A 21,874-nucleotide genomic window follows, 5' to 3' on the forward strand; every position below is an offset into this window, starting at 1 on the left:
CCCAAGAGTTGTCTCAATGTGACGTTTATTGCAGCAGGCTCTGTCTTTCGTGCTGTGACCTATGTTAGAGTCAGGCTCGATGGAGTTGTGTAGCACTGGAATTAATGTTCAAATCTTTCACTGGGCACCATTTGCAGGAGATTGCCCGGTTACTAATGGAGGAAGAGAAGAAGCACTCCCATAGAAAATCCAAGGAGAAAGATTCTACACGGAGAGGAGAGGAAGACAGAAGGAAGGGTTCATCAGAACGCAGGAGGCATGATCAGGACAAAAAGGTAGAGGTGGACCACTGTTTGATTAGGGCCTAATTTTTAAAAAAAAAATGAGAATTCTGAACTAGGCAAGAATTTCTTCTGGATTTTTCTTGACAATTAGAATTTTTTTGAAGGGGGTGTATGTCAACTCATGGTAAAGAATATCAATTTCTATAATTCTTTAGCACACATCTGACAACCTAAAGGTTACTTGTTCATGGAGTGCATCTTTTTCTTTGAAATGATGTCATGTAGATTCTGTACATCCACCTTAACAGGTTGACATAAACTGGTAGCCAGGGATTTGCTTTAAAATCTCGTTCTAAGATTGCCCTCTCTTTAAATCAGTAATCCTACTGTATTATTCTGGCATAAGACAGTAAGGCATTGGAGCAGAAAATAGGCCATTTGGTGCATTGAATCGCTCCACCGTTCAAAGTGACCACTTAATTGTCGTTGAAGTCCTAGATTGAGACTCAAAGTCAGGACCTCTTAACCAGACTGATTCCTGGGATGGCAGAACTGACATACAAAGAGAAACTGGATTCAGCACAACTAAATTCACAGCGTTTAGGAGAGCGAAGAAATTCTCATAGAAACCTATAAAACTGTAACGGGACTAGACCGAGTAAATGCAGGAAGGATATTCCCAATGACTAGTGAGTTCAGAATCGGGAATCACAGACTAAGGATACAAGGTTGGTTATTTAGGACTGAGCTAAGAATTCTCTGCCACAGAAAATTGTTGAGGCCAAACGTTGAAAATTTCAAGGAGTTATAGTTCTTAGGACTAAAGGGATAAAAGGCTATGGAGAGAAAGTGGGAACAGGGTACTGAGTTGGATGATCAGCCATGATCATATCGAGTGGTGGAGCAGGTTTGAAGGCTGAATGGCCTTAGTTCTGTTTTTTACATCCAGTGTAACCTCAAAGTGAGAGTGGTACCTCTCAACAAAGCTGTTCGACTCAGCTATGATTCGGACATAGATAATGCTATGCCGCAGTTATTAATTTTGAGGTTGGTTGGCTCGCTGAGCTGGTTTCTTGTTTTGCAGACGTTTCGTTACCATGCAGGGTAACATCCTCAGTGCAGCCTCCAATGAAGCGTCGGTGTGTTTTCCCGACTGGTTTTTAATTTAATTTTTTTTTTGTCTGGTCATTGCAATGACATAGAATAAAATCAGAATGGTTAATAGAAACTAGGAGTAGGCCACACAGCCCTTTGAGCCTGCTCTGCCATTCAGTATGATCGTGGCTCATCCTCTATCTCAACACTATATTCACTCATTCTTCCTATAACCCTTGTTTAATTTAAAATCGAGCAAATTATCTATGTCTTTCTTGAAATTATTTATTGACTTGGTGTTCACAGCCTTCTGCAGTAGGGAATTCCACAGGTTTGCTAACCTTTGACTAAAGAAATCTTTCCTCTTCTCAATCTTAATTGGTCAACCCCATATCCTGAGAGAGTGCCTCCTGACGCTATACTCCCCAGCTATGGATAATATCTTCTGTGCATCTGCTTGGTCCAGCCCTGTTAGAATTTCATACTTTCAATGAGATCCTTTCTCATCCTTCTAAGCCCTAGTGAATATGGGACCAATCAAACCAATCTCTCCTCATAGCACAGTCTTGCTATTCTCTGTATCAGTTCAGTGAACCTCCACTGCACTCCCTCCATGGCAAATATATTCTTTCTTAGATAGGGAGACCAAAACTGCACGCAGTACTCTAGGTGCAGACTCTCCAAGGCCCTCTATAACTGCAGCAAGACATCCCTGCTTCTGAACTCCAATCCTCTTGCAATGAAGACCAATATACTGGTTGCCTTTCAAATTACTTGCTGCATCTGCCTGTCTAGTCTCATTGGTGTACAAGAACACCCATATCACTTTGTCCATCTGTACTCCCCAATATATCACCACTTAAATAATATTCTCCTTTCTGTTTTTCACACCGAAGTCTATAACTTGAGTCACATTGTGCTTCATCGGCTATGTGTTTGCTCATTCACTCAACGTATCTAATAAACTTAAACCTTCCTTGAATCGTCCTCACAACTCAATCCTGCCCATTTTTGTGTCATCAGCAAACCTGAAAATATTGCATTTGGTTCCCTAATCCAAGTCATTTTTATATATCATGAGTAATTGGGATCCAAGCACTCACCCTTGTGATATGTCACTACTCACTGCCTACCACTTGAAAAAAGACCCGTTTATTCCCACTCTCTATTCCCTATTTCAATCAATTCTCAATCCATGTGCTTTAACATTCCCCACAAATCTCTAATGAAGGATCTTATCAAAGTCCTTCTGAAAAATCCAAATATACCATAATTACTGGTTCTCTCTTCTTTATTTGACTAGTTACGTGCTCAAAAAATTTTCAGTAGTTTTGTTAAGCATGATTTGTAGCTCATAAACCCATGTTGGCTTTGTACAATCCTGTTACTGTTTTCCAAATGTTCTGTTATCACATCTTTTATGATAGATTCTAGCGTTTTCCCTACGTCTGATGGTAGGCTAACTGGTCTGTAATTCTGTATTTTTTTTTCTCTCCCTCCCTTTTTAAACAGTGGAGTTACATTTGCCACCCTCCAACCTGTAGAAACAGCTCCAGAGTGTATAGAATTTTGGAAGATGCTTACAAATGAATCCAGGATTTCCAAGGCCACCTCTTTTTGTACTCTGGTTTGTAGATAATCAGGCCCTGATGATTTGTCAGCCTTTAACTCTATTAATTTGCCCAGCACCATTTTTTATGACTACCAATTTTCTTCAGTTACGTCCTCTCAGTAGCCCCTTGGTTCCCTAATATTTCTGGAAGGTTATTTGTGAAGAAAGAACAAAAGTATGTGTCCAATTCTTCTATCATTTCTTTGTTCTCCATTTTAATTACCCCCAGCTTCCGACTGCAAGGGAGCCACGTTTGTCTTTACTGATCCTTTTTGCTTCACATATTTATATAAACTTTTATGGCCAGTTTCTATGTTAACTACAATTTTACTCTCAGAATCTATTCTCCCTCTCTTAATCAAACATTTTTGTTCTTTTTAGCTAAATTCTAAAATGTTCCCAATTTTCAAGCTTGCTGCTTTTTCTGGCAATTTTATGTCTCCTTTGGATCCAATACTAACCCTAATTTATTTTGTAATGAGCCACCTTTTCTCTCCTATTTATGTTCCAGACAGGAGTGAATAATTGTTATTGTTCTTTAAATGTCTTTAAATATGAACCGCTACTTATCCACCGTCAACCCCTTTAGTAAGGTTCCCCAGACTATCCTTGCCAATTTGTGCCTAATGCCCTCATAGTTGCCTTCATTTGGATTCAGGACCCTAGTTTCAGATTTGACCATTTCATTCTCCATCTTAAGGAAGAATTCTATCATAATATTGCCACTCTACCCAAGAGATCCCACACAAGAATATTGTTAATGCATCCTTTCTAGTTGCACACTACTCAGTCTAGAATAGCCTGTCTTTTGATTTTGTAAACTTCGTCTACAAAACCATCCTGTACACACTCCAGGAAATCCTCCAATGCCATTGCTAGTTTTGTTTATCTAATCTATATGTAAGTTAAAATCACAGTTGATTACAGTTATATCTTTCTTGCATGCATCTCTGATTTCTAGTTTTACGTCTTCCCTTATATCACCACTACTGTTTGATGGCCTATAGACAAGCCCCAACAACATTTTCTGCCCGTTATTGCTTTTTCTTATCTGCACCCATAAAATTCAATATCATGATTTTGCAAGCCATTATATTTCCTCACTATTTCATTGATTTGTTTCTTTACTGGTAATGCTATTTCATCAACTTTCTCTTCTGTTTGTCTTTCCTAAATAATGAACAGCCCTGGATGTTAAGTTCCCATTTTGGTAAGCCTGCAACCATGTCTCTGTAAAAACAACTTCATATCTATCTTTTAACTCTATTAGATAAATTGCCATTAAGATCTATTTGTGCTGCTAAACCAACTAACCTTAATACAAATGCTCCAGGCATTGAGATACAAAGCCTTTAGATTTGTCTTTTCAACTTGTTAGTTGTCTTAGCTTTTTTCTTTGCATTGTGGCACCATTTGTTTTACAATCTTGATTTTTCTGCCTTCAGCTGGTTCTCTTTGTATTTAATTTCAGCTGCCACTTGTTCACACATTTCACCAGCCTGTTCCACAAGCCTGTCTCTGTTGGACATAGTCTTTGCATATCTTCTTGATGTTGCCATGTCCTGCAGGCTCGATATAACTCCCTCCCATGTTTCAACCTAATAAATTCTAAGCCACTAAGCTCCACTTATTGCATTGTATGCTCCATCAAGTACCCTTTTACTATTCTCCACACTCTCCACTGACTTTCACTGACTTCTGAACCCAAAAAGCATTAATTTCATAATTCCAATTTACAGCTCCTCTGTGGCTTTGCCCAACCCCATCCCCCTTCTACACTTCCTCCAATTGTTTGTCCTAGGCAATATGTTTGCACCTCTGGTCTCCAGTGTTGCTCCTTTTTGCTTCTGTCTGCTGCAGTCGAGTAAGTAGTGCATTTGCCTGTGGCAGAGGGTTGTGTGTTGAAGCCCTATGCTGAAACTTGAGCACAACATTGAGACTAACACTCCCAGTGCAGTGCTGATGGAACACTGCATTGCCATGGGTGCAGTCATTTAAATGAGACATTAAACTTAGGCCCACCTCCCCTTTCAGGTGTGTGCAAAAGATCCCGCAGCATATGCAACAAAGAGTGAGAGGTTTTCCTGGTGTTCTAGTTAGCATCATTCCTTTAAACAGAATCACTTTTTAGTGAAAGATTATCTGGTCTTTTTCATGTTCAGAATTGCCTTTATTGTCACGTGAACTCAAATGAAGCCTCTCGGCGCCATCTTAGGTACAGAGTACCGAGGTACAGATATTTTAAGTGTTACAGAGTTAAAAGAAAGAGTTAACATGGGAAAAGAGTTTAAAAATGTCCAGAATGATAATAAAGTAACCGTAAGTACTTAAGTTTGGTCCCTCTCCAACATGAGACCGTGCCTGCTGGCCCCAGAACATGAGGCCACTCTGCCTGACTGTGCCAGCCTCCATGCAGGACTCGCTGGGCCGCCTCTCTGGCTCTGGCCTGTTCCACTGCCGCTGTGGGACTCAGCACATGAATCAGCCTGCTTGATCCTCTGAGGGACTGGGCCCACGCACTCAGCTCCACTCGGGCTCTGGCCATAATCTGCCTCCTTCTCTGGGTAGGGCACAGCAGTCAAAAATAGCAAAGAAAGCTACAAAGAGGAGAAATAAAGAAAGAAAAAGAAAAGGAACTGGTGAGCAGAGGCTCTCTGACTAGAGCGTCCTACTGTGCCACCATCTTGGATACATATTCAGGGATTGGCTGTTGTATTTTCTATATTGGATCAGCAAATTTCAAAATTTTAATGGGCTGGACGCACTTAGGATTATCCTGAGGTAAGGCGGAATTCTATAAAAATACAAAGTTTTCTTTATTTCTGACGTGCGTGTGTGAAGTTTGGGTTCTGTTGTCCACTCTGCCATCTTTTTTAGCACCTGGAGCAGATGCACAGTTAAACATCGGTGGTATAATCTACCTGTTGAACCCCATCATTTACAGTGAAGTAATAACAGGTTTATCTTGTTCTGTCACCAGGCAACAGGGTGTTGTGTAAAACTGTTCTCTCAATAACAGCTATTTCAGGCAACAGTTTTAAGACTTGAATTTGACACAAGGTTTCAGTTGATTGCCATAAACAGGTTGAACTTCAATCCTGTGGCCATAAGAGGATTGTTCTTTAATGAGATCATGCAGTCAAACTTACACACTTCTTTTCGTGGTGTTTGACTTGATCTGTGCCTTAGTACAAGGGCTGTTGGATGCAACACAGTTGGCTTGGAAACAGTAGTTCAGCTGTTCCTTTTGAATTAGAAACAGAAGCAATGATGATCTGAAATAAAAACAGAAAATGCTGAAAGCAGTCAGCAGGTCAGGCAGCATCTGTGCAGAGTGAAACAAAGTTAACATTTCAGATTGATGGAGTTCAGTTGGAACTGATTTTTCTCCCATAAAAGTGAATGATGTGTTTAACCTAACATGTTTCGGACCTCCTATCTGCACAATCACTGTGACCACCTATTACTACCTCCGTTTGATTACCAAACTCTGTTCGTTTCTTAATAAAAACCAAAAGAACTGCGGATGCTGTTAATCAGGAACAAAAACAAAGTTGCTGGAAAAGCTCAGCAGGTCTGGCAGCATCTGTGGAGGAGAAAACAGAGTTAACGTTTCGGGTCCAGTTCTGAGGAAGGGTCACTGGACCCGAAACGTTAACTCTGTTTTCTGTGTTCGTTTCTTAGGTCATTTGTTAGTGAAACCCTCATTCATTGCTGCCTTTCAATTTGATTTTTGCAATGCACTCCTGGCCAGCTCGCCACTCCATACTTTTTGTATACCAGAGGTAAATTAAGACTCAGCTTTCCCTGTCTGAACTCTCTCAAAATCTTGTTCCCTTATCACCCCTGTCCTCACTGATCTACATTGACTTCAGTTAGTGTGCCTTGATTTTAAAATTCCTGACTTGTCTCCAAATTCCTCTGTGACCTCAGTTCCCCTATCTCTGTGAGCTGTTCTACAGTCTACTAAAATATCTACTCTGCTGCACTTCCAGCCTCCTGAGAATCCATGGTTTTAATCGCTTCACTGTTGATGAGCTCACTTTCAACAACCTGAACCCTGAGCTCTGGAATTTGCTTTCTAAACCTCATTTAATATTGCTCTATATAGTGCAGTGTCAAAATTTCCTTAATGATGTTCCTTTGAAGCACTTTGGGCCAGTTTATATTTAAAAAAAAGGTGTCATTAGTGTCTGATAAGTTTGAGCACCCCATATATGAATATCAAACATATTTGCATAATTATGAGCACAGCTTAGATACAGAGGAGCTCAGGTAGTGGGCAAAGAGTAGGGGAGTTGGGAATTGAATAGCTTTTTTAAAGAGCCAACAAGTGCTTAATTGGCCATATTGCTTTTGATGGTGGGGAAGAGAAGGCTATAAGGAGACTTAATGAAGTTATTTAAATCATGAAGATTTTGGACAGAGCAGTTAGAAGGCAACTATTCATGTAGGTGAAAAGATCAGCTATGAGAGGACACAAATTTAAGGTGATTGACAAAAGAAGAAAAACAAACAGTGATGTGAGGGAGCTTTTACACAGCAGAATGCTGGAGTGCTGTGCCTGAGAGGGTGGTGGAAGCAGATTCAATCATGGAGTTCAAATGGAAATTACTTGAGAAAAAAACAGTTCCTCTATCAGAGAGTCAGCACTGACATGATGGACTGTATGCCCACTTTCTGCACTGTAACTATTCTAGGATTCACAGTACACAGACATTGAATACAGTGTGCAGCTCCTTCTGGTCTTCTCTATAATATGCTCAATCCAGCTGTAACAACCAAGGCTATAGGAGTGCACCACTGCTGAACTCCCAAAACTCCACTGGCCAGAATATTTTTTTAAAAATCTTCTCCCACATAGCAAGATGACCAATTAAATACCTTGTCAATCTCTGGTTTTAAACTGAAAAAGCTATCAACCTGGTTTAATAAACACCATTATGAAAACAAAACTTATTGCATCAATAAGATGCAATAGTTAGTTAACATACGCAGTCAATAACATAGATATGTAAATGCCTATCCCTCTAAATATACATGGAACCTATCAATCACATTTGTGCATGTACTCTGTCTTTCATCTGTGATCTTGCACATGGTCCTCTCGTTCTCTCTCTGTCTCGCGCGTGTATGCTCTCTCCCATGCACTTTCCTCTCGTACGTTCTCTCCTTCACTTCATGGGTGCTGTCTCTCTCACACGTGCCCTCCCGCAAGCTTATGCTCACTTGCTTCAGAGCACTTGCACATGCCCTCTCTCTCACCTGCTTACCAGCGGTCTCTATCTCTTGAACGCTCTCTCTTTCTGCATCTCCTGTACATGCTTACTCTCTTGCACACACTCATGCTCTCAAAATCTCTCTCACTGGCACTTAGTCTCCCACATGCTCTCTGTCTTGCTTACGCTCCCTCTCTTGCATGCTCTCATGCTATTGCATATGCACTCTATCTCTTGAACACTCTCATTAGCTCTAGCTCTCATGAATGCACTTTCTCTCATGCTGTCTCTTTCACCGACTCTTTCACACACTGTTTCTGACACTCTCATTCCCTCTCCTGCACACTCGCTGACACTCTCTTCAGCATGCACTCTCCTGCCTGCTTACGCTGTCACTCTCTCGCATGCTCTCACACTGTATCTCTCGCACATTCTCACACTGTCTATCTGTCGCAAATTCTGACACTGTATTTCTCTTGCCCGTATGATCTCACTGTCTCCCGCATGCTCTCTTTGGGAGCAGAGATTGACTTTCTAAGGGGGGAGTGGGTAAAAAGCACTTTGGTCAATACATTCGGCAAATAGATTTCAGAAAGAATGGTCTATAAAAGTAGGGAGGTTTTTCTAAAACAATATATTGCACTAGTCAGATCACAGCTGGAATACTGTGAGCAGTTTTGGGCCCCTTATTTAAGCAAAGATTTGCTGGCATTAGGGATAATCCAGATACGTTATGGAAGAACTGTCGTATGAGAAGAGGTTGAGGACGTTGGACCTGCACAAATTGGAATTGGGAAGATTGAGAGGTGACCTCATTGAAACCTACAAGATCCTGCAGGATAGATAGATGCAGAAAGGTTATTTCCATTGTGATAGAGTCTAGGACGACATGGCATCATCTCAGAATAAGGGGTTAGCCATTTAAAGCAGATGAGGAATTTCTTCTCTGAGGGTTGTGAATCTACAGAATTCTTTACCACAGAGAGCTGTCGAGACTGGGTATTAAGTATGTTCAAGGCTGAAATAGCCAGACTTTTAATCAGTGAAAGAATAAAGGGTCATGGAGATTTGGCAGAAAAATGGAGTTGAGGATTTTCAGATCAGCCATGATCTCATTGAATGGCAGAGCAGACTCGAGGGGGTGAATGGCCTAGTTCTGCTCCAGCGTCCTGTGCTCTTGTGAATAAAGTGTAGAATGGTCTAGAGTCTGTTCCTCAAATGTTCTGGCAAGTGGTCAAATCATTAATCTTGCATGTTGCCTCTAATTCATGCTGACAGCTTGCTCAGGATGTGCAATCTTGTTGGAGGGTTCTGATTGTCCTTTCTTTCTCTCCCATGCAGCAGGAGGTCAACGAGTACTTCAGGCCCAAGCCTCGGGATGGATCAGAACAACTGACAGGGAAGTCTGAAAGACCCGTAAGGTATGTCTTATTATAGTACCTTTCTCCCCTGTAGTCAAACTTGCCAAAAATGTTGCAAAAGGATTTTTGTGGTTTCCTGACTATGAGGAGCTTTTCAGTACCAGTGTGTACATCTGTAAAGCGAACTTCAGCAGGCAATTCAACTTTTTATTCAAAAAGTATCATATTCCAGCACAATCCAGCTCCAGGATTTCTATCATGTCGTTCCCTACCTGAAGACACATTTTTGTTGCTTTCCACTTATTCCAGAACAGGAATCTGTTTCACTCCATGCAGAGCTAGGATGGGAGTTTGGTTTTTGCTGGTTTTTATGACTCAGCATTTTGTGCCCTTGATCCATCAGGGAAGCCTTTGTATGACGTTTGTATTTGTAAACACTCATTAATCTATCGCAAGTTTTTTTTTAGTTCCCTGGGCTAATCCAGCTTCCCATTCACCAGCTATGTTGGAAAGCATCTTAGTCATTTATTTATTTATTCATTTCTAGGGCATGGGAATCGCTCCCTGTTCTTACTTGCCCTTGACAAGGCGGTGGTGAGTTGCGTTCTTGAACCACTGCACTCCATGTGATGTAGGTAGACCTAGGATGTTGTTATGGAGGGAGTCCCACGATTTTGACCCCGCGACACTGTAGGAACATCCAAGTCAGGATGGTGAGTGATTTGGAGGGGGATCTTTGAAGGTGGTGGTGTTCCCGTGTATCTGCTACCCCTTCTTGATGGAAGTGGTCTTGGTTTTTGGAAATGCTGTCGAAGGATCTTTGGTGAATTTCTGCAGTGCTTCTTGTGGATAGTATACATTAGTGCTTCTGAGTTTGTGGTGGAGCGAGTGGATGCATGTGGATACGGTTCCAATCAAGCAGCTGCTTTGTCCTGGATGGTGTCAAGCTTCTTGAGTCTTGTTGGAGCTGCACCTACCCAGGCAAATTGGGGTATTCTATCACAGTCCTGACCTGTGCCTTAAGAGTGGTGGACCGACCCTGGGGTGTCAGGAGGTGAGGTAATCATTGCAGTATTCCTAGCCTCTGATCTGCTGTCATGGCCATTGTAATTCTACAGCAAATCCAGTTGAGTTTCTAGTCAATAGTAACCCTCAGGCTGTTGATAATGGGGGAATTCAGTGATGGTAATACCAATGAATGTGAAGGGGCAATGGTTAGATTGTCTCTTATTGGAGATGGTCATTACGTGGCATTTATCTAGCGTAAATGTTACTTGCCACTTGTCAGCCTAAGCCTGGATGTTGCCCAGGTTGTATTGCATTTGAACATGGACTGCTTCAGTATTTGAGGAGTCATGTGTAGTGCTGAACACTGTAGAATTATTGGTGAGCATTTCCACTTCTGTCCTTGTGATGGAGGGAAGGTAATTGATGAAACAGCTGAAGGTGGTTTGGTTTGAGACACTAACCTGAGGAACTCCTGCAGATATGTCCTGGAGCTGAGATGACTGACCTTTGATAACTGCGACCATCTCCTATGTGCCAGGTATAACTCCAACCATCGAAGAGTGTTTCCCCGCCTCCCACTAATTTTGCTGGGCCTCCTTGATGCCACACTTAGTCAAATGTGACCTTGATGTTGAGAGATGTTGTTCTTAGCTCACTTCTGGAATTCAGTTGTTTTGTCCATGTTTGAACCAAAGCTGAATGAGGTCAGGAGCTGAAGGGCCCTCTTCTATCACTTTGCTGATGATCAAGAGTCATCTGATGAGGCAATAATTGGCTGGTTTGCATTTGTTCTGCTGTTTGTGAACAAAACATCCCAGGGCAATTTTCCATATTGTCAGGTAGATGCCAGTGTGTAACAATACTGGAGCAATTTGGCTATGGGTGTGACACGTTTGAGAGAACAAGTCTTCACTGCTACTGCCAGAAAATTGTCAGGCTCCAGTGCCTCCAACCAATTCATGATATCAAGTGGAGTGAATTGAATTGGCTGAAGACTGAAGTTCTGAGGAAGTGTCATTGGACCCGAAAGTTAACTCTGATTTCTCTTCACAGATTCGGCCAGACCTGCTGAGCTTTTCCAGCAACTTGTGTTTTGTGGCTGAACTGGCATCTGTGATGCTAGGGACCACTGGAGCAGGCTGAGATGGACCATCTGCTTGGTATTTCTGGCTGAAGATTGTTGGACTTGTTTTAGCCTTATTTTTTGCATTGGTGTGGGAAGGCGAAGGCCTAGTGGTAGTCTCACTGGACTGTTAATCCAGAGACCCAGATAACATTCTGGGAACCCGGGTTCGAATCTCGCCATGGCAGATGGTGGAATTTGAGTTCAATAAATATTTGGAATTAAGAATCTAATGATAACGATTGTCAGAGGAAAAACCCATCTGGTTCACTAATGTCCTTTAGGGAAGGAAACTGCCATCCTTACCTGGTCTGGCCCACATGTGACTCCAGGCCACACAGCTATGTGGTTGACTCTTAACTGCCCTCTGGGCAATTAGGGATGGGCAATGAATGCTGCTTGGCCAGTGACGTCCTCGTCTCATGAATGAATTTAAAAAAAAGTGCTGCCTACCCCATCATTGAGAAGGTGATTTTTGTGAAATTAGCTCTTCCATTGAGTTGTTTGACTGCCCACCACCATTTACAACTGGATGTGGCAGGACTGCAGAGCTTTGATCCAATCCGTTGGTTGGGTTCACTTAGCTTGGTCTGTCACTTGCTGCTTTTGCTGTTTTGATGCTTTGCCAGATTGACACCTCATTTTTGGTATGCCTGGTACTGCTCCTAGCATGCCCTCCTGCACTTTTCATTGAATCAGGGTTGATCTCCAGGTTTTATGGTAATGGTAGATAGTGGGATATGCTAGACCCTGAGGTTGAAGATTGCATTGAAGCATGATTCTGCTGCTGTTAATGGCCCACAGTGCCCAGTTTTGATTTGCTGATTATGTTTGAAGTTTGTTCTATAAAGCACAATGATAGGACCACACAGCACGAAGGAAGGTATTATCAATGTGGAGGTGGACTTCTTTCCACAAGGTCTATGCAGTGGTCACTCTCACTGATAATGTCATGAACAGATGTGTCTGCAGCTGGCAACATCAATAAGGATGAGGTCAACCATGTTCTTCCCTCTTGTTCGTTCCCTCACCACGTGCTACAAACTCAGTTTTGCAGCTATGGCCTTTAGAACCTGACCAGCTCGATCAGTAGTGCTGCTACCGAGCCAATCTTGGTGATGGACATTGAAATCCCCCATCCAGAATACATTCTGCACCCTTGCCACCCTCAGTATTTTCTCCAAGCACAGAGTGATCAGCTGAAGGAGGACAGTACGTCATAATCATAGAATCCGTGCCCTTAGCCCAGGGAATCTGCACTGAAAAATTCTACTGTAAAACTACCCTACAGGGGAGGCGATGGCCTCATGGTATTATCACTGGACTGTCAATCTGAGACCCAGATAATAATCTAGGCACCCAGGTTTGAATGCTGCCACGACAGATGGTGGAATTTGAATTCAATGAAAAAGAAATCTGGAATTACGAGTATAGCGATGACCATGAATCCATGGTTGATTGTTGGAAAAACCTGTCCTGTTCACTGATTTATTTTAGGGAAGGAAATTACCACCCTGGCCTGGTCTGGATTACATGTACGTGTACATGTGACTCCACACCCATAGCAATGTGGTTGTTTCTAAACTGCTGTCTGGGATGGACAATAAATGCTATCCTAGCCAGTGACACCCTCATCCTGTGAATGAATTAAAAAAAAAACTAATCCCTCTTTTCAGCACTTGGCCCATAGCTTTGAAAGTTTTAAGGGTCCCACCTCATTTGGCCTCCCAGGTTTTACATTCCAGATTCCCACTACCCTTTGGGTGAAAATAATTTACTTAAATTAGTGGAACGTTTCCTTACACATTTAATCTGAAGCCATGAGACTTCATGGGATCCAGAACTAATGTTAGGGCAACTTCCTCCTGACTGTATACCATTGTGCTGCCATCTATGCTGGTAGGACAGGATGCATCCAGAGATGGTGATGGTGGTGTCTGGAACATTGTAAGGTATGATTCTGTGAATGTGGCTATGTCAGGCTATTGCTTAGCTAGTCTCTGAGGCAACTCTCCCAATTTTGGGACTAGCCGCAAAGTGTTAGTAAGGAGGACTTTGCAAGGCCGATATAGGGCTAATTTTGCATGTGTCATTTCCATTGACTGTTGGTTGATGTCAGGTGCTCTGATACAACTGAGTGGCTTGCTAGGCTATTTCAGAGGGCAGTTCAGACCAACCACATTGCTGTGGGTCTGCAGGCCAGACCCGGTGAGGATGGTGGATTTCCTTCGCTGAAATACATTAACGAACCCAATAGGTTTTTCTGACAATCGATAATTGTTTCATGATCATCATTAGACTCTTAATTCTAGACATTTATTGAATTAAAATTCTACCATCTGCCATGAAGAGATTCAAACCTGGGTCCTAAGAACATTACCTGAGTTTCTGGATCAATAATCTAGCAAAAATATCACTGACCTAACACCTCCCCCAGTGTCATTTTCTTTTTCTGTGTGCTTTTGGTCACTGACATCATCCAGTTTCATTCCCACGTCATCTGTGTTATCCCAATCGCTTGAACAAGGTTCCCATCACTTGAAGGAGTCCGAAAGAAATTTTCCAAAACACTTCTCTCTCATGTGTTCCCATTGCAGGAGATGGACGTTGCCATTAAAGAGGACCGCCATGATCCATCTATGCTAGTACATTTGCACCCATGACATCATATCAGCTCTTGATAGAAATCAAAACCAGTCAAAGTCAGTTCAAAATATTTATGATGTAAAGAAAGAAATGTTGTAATTGCAGGCTCTGTCAATTTAAACATGCAATAGTTTTCACTTGTCTGCTGTGACTAAAGTGGTTTTGTCTGATAATTGTAAGCAAAATATATTGTGACTCCCAAACTGGTTTGTATTTTTAAAATATGCTGAACAGTCAGATTGTAAATATTTGAAGATAGTTTTTGATCTAACATTTCTTTCTCACAACATAGGTCACAAGCCCTTTACATTCTTCCTAGAACCATCCCTCCAATAGTTACCCGCATTTCTTTTGGCCGTGGTAACTTTATTTACATTACCTTATGGTACACAGCATGTTAATGTTGGATGCTCAAAAGTAACATTCTGACTGTGTGCACAGTATTCCATCTAGCAAAGGCTTCTTTTTGCAAACAGTTTTTCAGCTTTTCCTAGGAGATTACTCAGCTTGGAGCAGGCAGAATGTTATAATTCGTGCATCTGTAATGTTCCCCTCTCTTTCCTTTAAAATCTGGGATGGAAACTATCTGGCCAAAAGGATCTGATACTCTTCGGTGCCATTCTTTTGTTCACTGTTATTTTGGTGATAATTCCATTTCCTTGGTCGAATACTACTACTCTTTATATTCCCAATATGCAATTGCTGTCATCTACTGTAAATATTGACACAAAGTGCAAATTCAACATGTTCTTATTTCCTTATTTTAATTAACAATATTACTGTTATCAATTTTCAAAGGGCCCATACTATTCCTTATCTCTCTCTCCTTTTTTCCTACTATACTTGTTCAAAATATATGTTGTTTTTGATATGCCTTGCAAGTTTCTTTTTCATATTTTGCAGCTCTTACTATAGTTGCGTAGTTGCCTTTTTCTGTTATTTTACATCGCTTTCACTTGCTAGGATCAGTGCTACATTTTGAAGTTTCATGAGTTATCTTTTTGTTTTATGTTGTCACATACCTCTTTAGTCATCCATGGCTACTTTTTTGGCAAGTAGAGCTTTGTCCCTCAGGCATATGAACTGGTTTTGTATTGCATTAAATTCTTTGAGAGATTCTTGGCACCAAACCTGTGTAGCAGCCATTGGGTTGAATTTGAATGGTAGACCAAACCAACAAAAGCCTCTTCTCTCAGTCATTTTGTCTGTCCCCTCTGTCGCTATCCACCAGCTATTCCTGCCAGCCACCACACCTTTAATTTGCAAGAGCACAAGAATTGTCTTGTAAAAACGAAAATCACCAAAAGCTTATCTATCCCAGAACCCGTTGAATACCCAATCTACCTGTCAATTCAAACATCCACAATTAAAGCAATCATTATATTGTCTGTAAAGCAATAACCTTTCATTATTTACAAAATTGTCTATTTCACATTGCATGTTGTAAGAATTCTGTTTATTTCTGGCTGAAAGCGTTGTGTGTAGTCTCTCGTCCGTGCTTGATGAAGGTGCACTGAACATAATGTAAAGTAACCAAAAATGCCTGTTAATGCTCAATTATCTTTTACACATTGAATTTCTTCTAAATGAAGTTTGGGTTGCAGTTTGGAAACTGACCAGTTAAAATAAAGCAGTTGCTGAGAGGTGAAGCTTGACTTCAATTAAAACACAGCTATATGAGAAGGGTCAATAATGACTGAAATAGTATTCTCAGTTTCTGTGATATAGCAAAGAAAGTGGAATGTGCCCTTTTTAAACAATGGGAATTGTAATGTTGTTTGCTACAGTGGCGTAACAAAGTCCTGTAATTACCTTTTTTGAGCAAAATAGTTTTGCTGCTTTGCTCACAGACTCCCAATGCCTCCTTTTCTCAGAGCCATGAAGATTTCACAGCATGGAAAAGAGGCCTATCCTGTCCACACCAGTTACCAAGCACCTATCTCCTCAAAAGCCGTTTTCTGGCGTTGTATGCTACGGTATTTAAAGTGTTTGTCTGAACACTGCTTACATGATGTGAGGAATCCTGCTGCTATCAGGCTTTTATGAAGTGAGTTCCAGATATCCCCACTTCCTCAGATTTCCTGTCAAATTCCTCCCTATACCTTAAACATATGACCCTAGTAATCGATCCTTTGGCTAAGTGGAAAGATTTCTTACTATCTGCCCTATCTGTGCTCCTCACAATTTTGTATACCTGAGTCAGGCGCTCTAAGGAAAATAACCCCAGCGTGCCTAATCTCTTCATAGCTGAAATGCTCCCGGCCCAGGAAACATCCTGATGAATCTCCGATGCACTGTGTCTCGTACAATCTCATCCTTATTATAGTCCGATGAGCAGAACTTCAGACAGTAGTCCAGCTGTGGTCTAACTAACATTTTATATAACTGAATTGTATCCTCATTGCTTTTATATTCAATGCCTTGACTAAACTAAAGACAAGTATCCCACATGCCACCTTAACCACTTCATGTAGCTGCCTTCAGGAATCCATAGACATTACACCAAGCTCCCACATTCCTCTGACTTCCTCAGATTCTGCTATTCATCTTGCATTCCCCTGTCTGTTGGTCCTTCCAAAATGCATCACCTCTCACTTTTCAGGATTAACTTCTATTTGCTACTGATTAGCCCATCTGACCAGGCTTGGCCATATTGTTCTGTAGTCTAATGCTTTCCTTCTCCCTGTTTGCCAAACCACCAATTTTCATGTCATCTGCAAACGTGCTGAAAATACATTTTACATTCCAGTGTAGATCATTAACGTAGACAACAAACAGCAAGGGACCAGCACCGAACCTTGTAGTAGCCACTCCACATGGGCTTCCAACCACAAAGACTCTTCAACCATCATCCTCTACTATCTGCCGCTAAACCAGTTTCGGATCCAATTTACAAATTTGCCCTGGATCCCATGGACTGTTCCCTTCTTGGCCTGTCTCCTATGTTGTAACCTTGTCAAAAGCCTAATGTAGACTCAGCGGCTGCATTACCCTCAGCTGCACACCTTATTACCTCCTTGGAAAATTCAATCAAATTTATTTGACATCATCTTCTCTCTGACAAAGCCATGCAGACTATCCTAGATTAATTCTTGTCTTTCAAAGAGGAGTTTAAATGTGTCCCTCAAAGTTTTTATTCAAGTATTTCCCTACCACTGATGTTACTCATTGGCCTGAAGTTTCCTTATTTATCATTACCATGATTCTTGATCAATAGTACCACATTGGCTGTCCTCCAATTCTCTGGCACCCTTCCTGTGGCTGGAAAGAATTTTAAAAATAATATCAGAACCCCCTATAACCTGCTCCTTTGCCTCCCACTACATCTCATCTGAGCCTGGGAGTTTATCTACTTTCAAGCCCACTACACACTCATTGCTACTTTGGTCTTTAGTGGGCCCTAATCTTTCCCTGTTTATCTCCTTGTCCCTTAAATACCTTTAATGGTCTCTAAGTTTTCCTTTATTCTGCCTGTCAGTGTTTTTCATGCCCCCTCTTCATCATCCTCATTTCTTTGTTAAGTAATCCTCCTGCACCTTCTGTATTCCTCTAGGGCTTCTGATCTGAGTTGTGATTCTTTTGGATCTCAGCTGGATGAAGATGCATTGAAACAAGAAATACTGGATGACAAGGAAGGGAGATTGACACTTGGCATAACTTCATACAATTTTTGCATAATTTTTCATTCCTGCAGGCCGCCTACATACCAAGAGGAGTCAACCCCACAGCGCCCTCCTCGCTCTGCGTCCAGGCCTTCAGAATCATCACAGAAAGGTACAGTGCATACAAAGTGCCAAGTCTTGAGCCTAGTGGACAGCAAGTGCTGACTTTGGGTGGGATTGTTAAAGGAAGATATTTCACTGTCAAACATCCAGTTTATTAAATCTGCAGTCCATGATTTAGCACTGAAGTTGCTCTATGCATTGACCTAGCTGTAGTGATCTACCAAGGGGTAGGTCCTCATTTTATTTTCTCCATGCTTCATGGTCTTGCACTTTCCTCTTCAACTTTTTGCAGGAGCCTCCCATTTTCAATTTGAAGTTGACTAACATCATTATTTCTTTCTCCCTCTTGGTTTACAGTGCCATGTTTGCTGCTATCCAAATCTTCTAAGTGTGTGAGTTCTTTAGGGCCGGTGTAGTCTAGAATATGCGAGGCTAACCAGCTTTTGGTTTAATGAAGAGTCTTGTATAGTAAACAAGATGTTTTGTACATCTCAGTACATATTTACAAATTATAAGAATAGGCACTACGTTACTACAAGGACTGTTGGGAGCACCTACCGTTGTCTCCCATGAGATCCTACTTTATTCTCCCTCCAAGGTCTCATTACATCATTATTGAGGTGTTTATTGAACTCAAATGTTGACCCTTTCAGATTCATGTACAATGTGCATCCATTGAATCATCCTGCACTCAACTCCTTCAGCAAGTTCTCATGTCTTAGAATATTGCCAATTCAAACTTGTTGTCTTTTGTAATAAGTCATGAATGATCTTTCCTCTTCCACCATCTGCAGCCACATTCCAGAATTCTTGCAAGTTTGCTACATCTTTGTTTGAGGCTGAAAGCCTACTAATCTATAGGAAGTCTTGAGTTGCATATTTTGAAATGTTAAATGTAGGGAATTTTCAGCTCTGGTTCTGTCTCCTGTTTTATAAATATAATAAAAGTATATGAGAGGAATTATTCTACGTTCCTTCTTCAGGAGACCAGTTTACTTTGCTGAATGGAATTTCAGCAAATCAGGAGAACTATCTTTAAATTGGGTTTGACCTGGCAGCTGGGTTAAGATCAAATATAAGGGACTTTCAAAGTGTGCTGACATCCTAAGAAACAGCAGATGCAGTCAGTACTGTACAGGAGACAGCAATTTGTCCCATGAAGTCTGTACCAACTCTTTGGAGCAGTGCACTCAGTCTCCTTCATGACTCTGTCCCTGGAGATCTGTAAGTTTATCCCTTGCTGGTTCCCATCTAATTTCCTTTCAAAATTATATTGTATCCGCTTCCACTACCTTCCGCAGAGTCATTTTGTGCACCCCACATGTAGCAATGAGATTGTGACCTATAGCTCTGTTGATGGTGATAGTGAGTAGGACGGTACCATTCTCGAGTGTGTGCTACAGAATCTATGCAGTTCCAATTTGTACATGTGTTGTAACAGAGACAGTTCTTGTAATTCATGAGTATTGCTCCATTTTTTTGATGCCTCAAAAAAGTTTTGCAGAATGGTGAGGTCACATCATTTTTCAATACCTTTTGAGATATGTGATCTGGAACTTAAGCCTGATGAAATCAAAAGACAATTTTCTTTCTGGTCATGGTTTTGAAGGAAGATTGTGGCACCTTCAGGAAATAGATCCAAGCTAAATTCAAGACTATTTGACCGTCATATTACCGGGATATTAATCTAGCTTGCATGGAGGTTGAGGACTATGGCTGAACTGTACATCAACTCCATTGATTTGTCATTGTTCTATATGTTAAGTTATTCTTACCTAATAACAGCGTCAATCAAAGTCTTAAAAATATCAGTCATTCACAGCACGTCGGATCCAGATTTCCACAAAACTTGAAAGAAAAGCAGTTCTGACTTTCACATCTGAATGGCTTAAGTCTAATTTTAAGATTATGCCCCCTTTTTCTGGACTGTGCCACCAGATGAAATAGCTTCCATGTGTTGACCCAATTGAATCATTCAGTCATCTTCAGCACTTTAATTAGATCACCCAATAATAATCTTCTAAACTTGAGGGAATACAAATCTAGTCTTTGCAAGATGTAATCAAATTTTACCTTTGGTTACGCCAGCATCATACTGGTGAAGGCTACTCTGTATCCCCTTCATGGTAAATTTATCTTTCCTGAGATGAATGCCATAGCTCGAACTGGACTCTGACCAAGGTGCAATGCCATAATTCTCGTTATTAATTGGAGTTTGTGTGTTCAGTTTCTTATTACAGACAGTGACTGGAAGAATGGAGCAGACCTGAAATGAAGAAGATCAAAGTTTCACCTGTTTCTATTCTGTGTGGATTAGGCTGAAGGTTGCTGAAAGAGTTTCACCCAGTGCTTCCCTCAGACCTGGTTATGTGGGGTAAAGAACTACTAGACGTTTCATGTTTGGTGGCAGATTTAGTGTGAGTTACATATCAGTACCAACCTGGTCTTGTTTGGGGTGTAAAATCTTTATTGTTGATCCTGTTGCACAAATAACCCAAGGGATGATAATTTTTAATTTTTCTTAACAAGAATTAACAAGAATGTTAAGTTGTATTAACTTTTTATTATAAATATATTTGTTTTTAACTCAGGCTTTCACTGTATTCTAAACAGCCACGCTCATCAAATTGAATTGCTTGCAGTTGCAGCAAAACTTTAATTGTATGGTGGAATTTTGTGATTTCTGTCTTATTCTCTCTTCTTTATGACCTTTCCTGGTTCTGGTCAAGTTTATTTGATTTACTGTGGCCACAATGTTTATTGGACAAATACAATTTGTGTTGTAGTACTATTAATAACTTGTTATTGGTGGAACCCAGAGATGCCCCTTGTGTGGCTGGTGAGAATTATTTGTGGTTAGGGAAGGATGAGTAATGTTGAAACAAACTAGGTTCCACCAAGCACACTGCCCAGCACAAGAACTTGCAGGTGTTTGGAAAGATTGCTGCATACATGTCCTTTCCATTTTGATAGATCTTGAACCTACTTTCAAGCTAATTTGCCATTGTGTATCTCTGCTCCTCCCTTAAGAAATGCATATAATAGTCCTGAAACCTATATGTATTTTCAGTTTCACATATCTATATATTAAAATTCTGTCTCTGCGGGCACTTTCTGTTAACAGTTTTCCATATGAACTCTTATGACCACGTTTTATAATAAAAATTGCCCATGTCAACTTGTCATTACTTGAATTACACCCTCTCACCATAGGACACTTTACAGCACCACATAGGAGTTTATTCTGGCAATGTAAAAATAGGAACTGAATTATATTGACTAAATATGGAACTGAATCACACCTTTGTGCCATGTTATTGCCCTGCTTTACCTGAAAACTGTTCTTGATCTCAACTTCTTCCATTCAATGACTGCTGAATCTGCAAAAATGAAGCATTTTTCAAAACAAAGTTTGATTGTGGATTTGCAGCTCTTTCTAGAAGTGTGATTCTATTGATCACTCTAATGTGCAACATCTTGGCTGATTGGAAGAATTCTATATTTTGGTTGGATTTTCAAGTATTTGAAGAACCATTTTTCGTAAGTTGCAATTTTCAATCTTTGTTAGAAGGTGTTTGTTTTCAGCAGGTCTGGTTGCTGCAGGATCACAGGAATCAGCTTGAGATCAACAGTGTGCATGAAAAACACCAGTGAGTGATTCACCACTGGCTGTTCTGTTGTTGCCTGCGTATCTAAAATTGCAGGTATATGTTCACAAAGCTGTAATGTTTTGAGATAAAGAACACTTAATCCTAGTTGTTCTCCAAATCCAGCCGTCCCAACCCCACCAAATATTCCCAAATCCCCTCTTTACACTGAAATCCATATACACCACATCAACCGCTTTACCCTCATCCACCT

At 40.9% G+C, this 21,874-nt stretch overlaps 1 protein-coding gene across 4 annotated transcripts in view; it reads left to right on the forward strand.

Annotated features, from left to right (window-relative positions):
• The window catches only part of ccdc50a (coiled-coil domain containing 50a), an 89,231-nt gene extending 67,363 nt beyond the window's left edge, over positions 1–21,868 (forward strand). For all 4 annotated transcript variants that reach the window (XM_048604362.1, XM_048604364.1, XM_048604365.1 and 1 more), the window contains 4 exons: positions 138–275; positions 9,492–9,571; positions 17,983–18,062; positions 20,241–21,868. In XM_048604362.1, the coding sequence (XP_048460319.1) occupies positions 138–275; positions 9,492–9,571; positions 17,983–18,062; positions 20,241–20,260 (318 nt within the window). In that variant the 3' untranslated portion in view covers positions 20,261–21,868. The remainder of the gene's footprint in view (positions 1–137; positions 276–9,491; positions 9,572–17,982; positions 18,063–20,240) is intronic.
• The last annotated feature ends 6 nt before the right edge of the window (positions 21,869–21,874 follow it).

Source organism: Rhincodon typus, chromosome 13 (genome assembly GCF_021869965.1).
Source record: "Rhincodon typus isolate 14 chromosome 13, sRhiTyp1.1, whole genome shotgun sequence".
Classification (NCBI taxonomy): Eukaryota; Metazoa; Chordata; class Chondrichthyes; order Orectolobiformes; family Rhincodontidae; genus Rhincodon; species Rhincodon typus.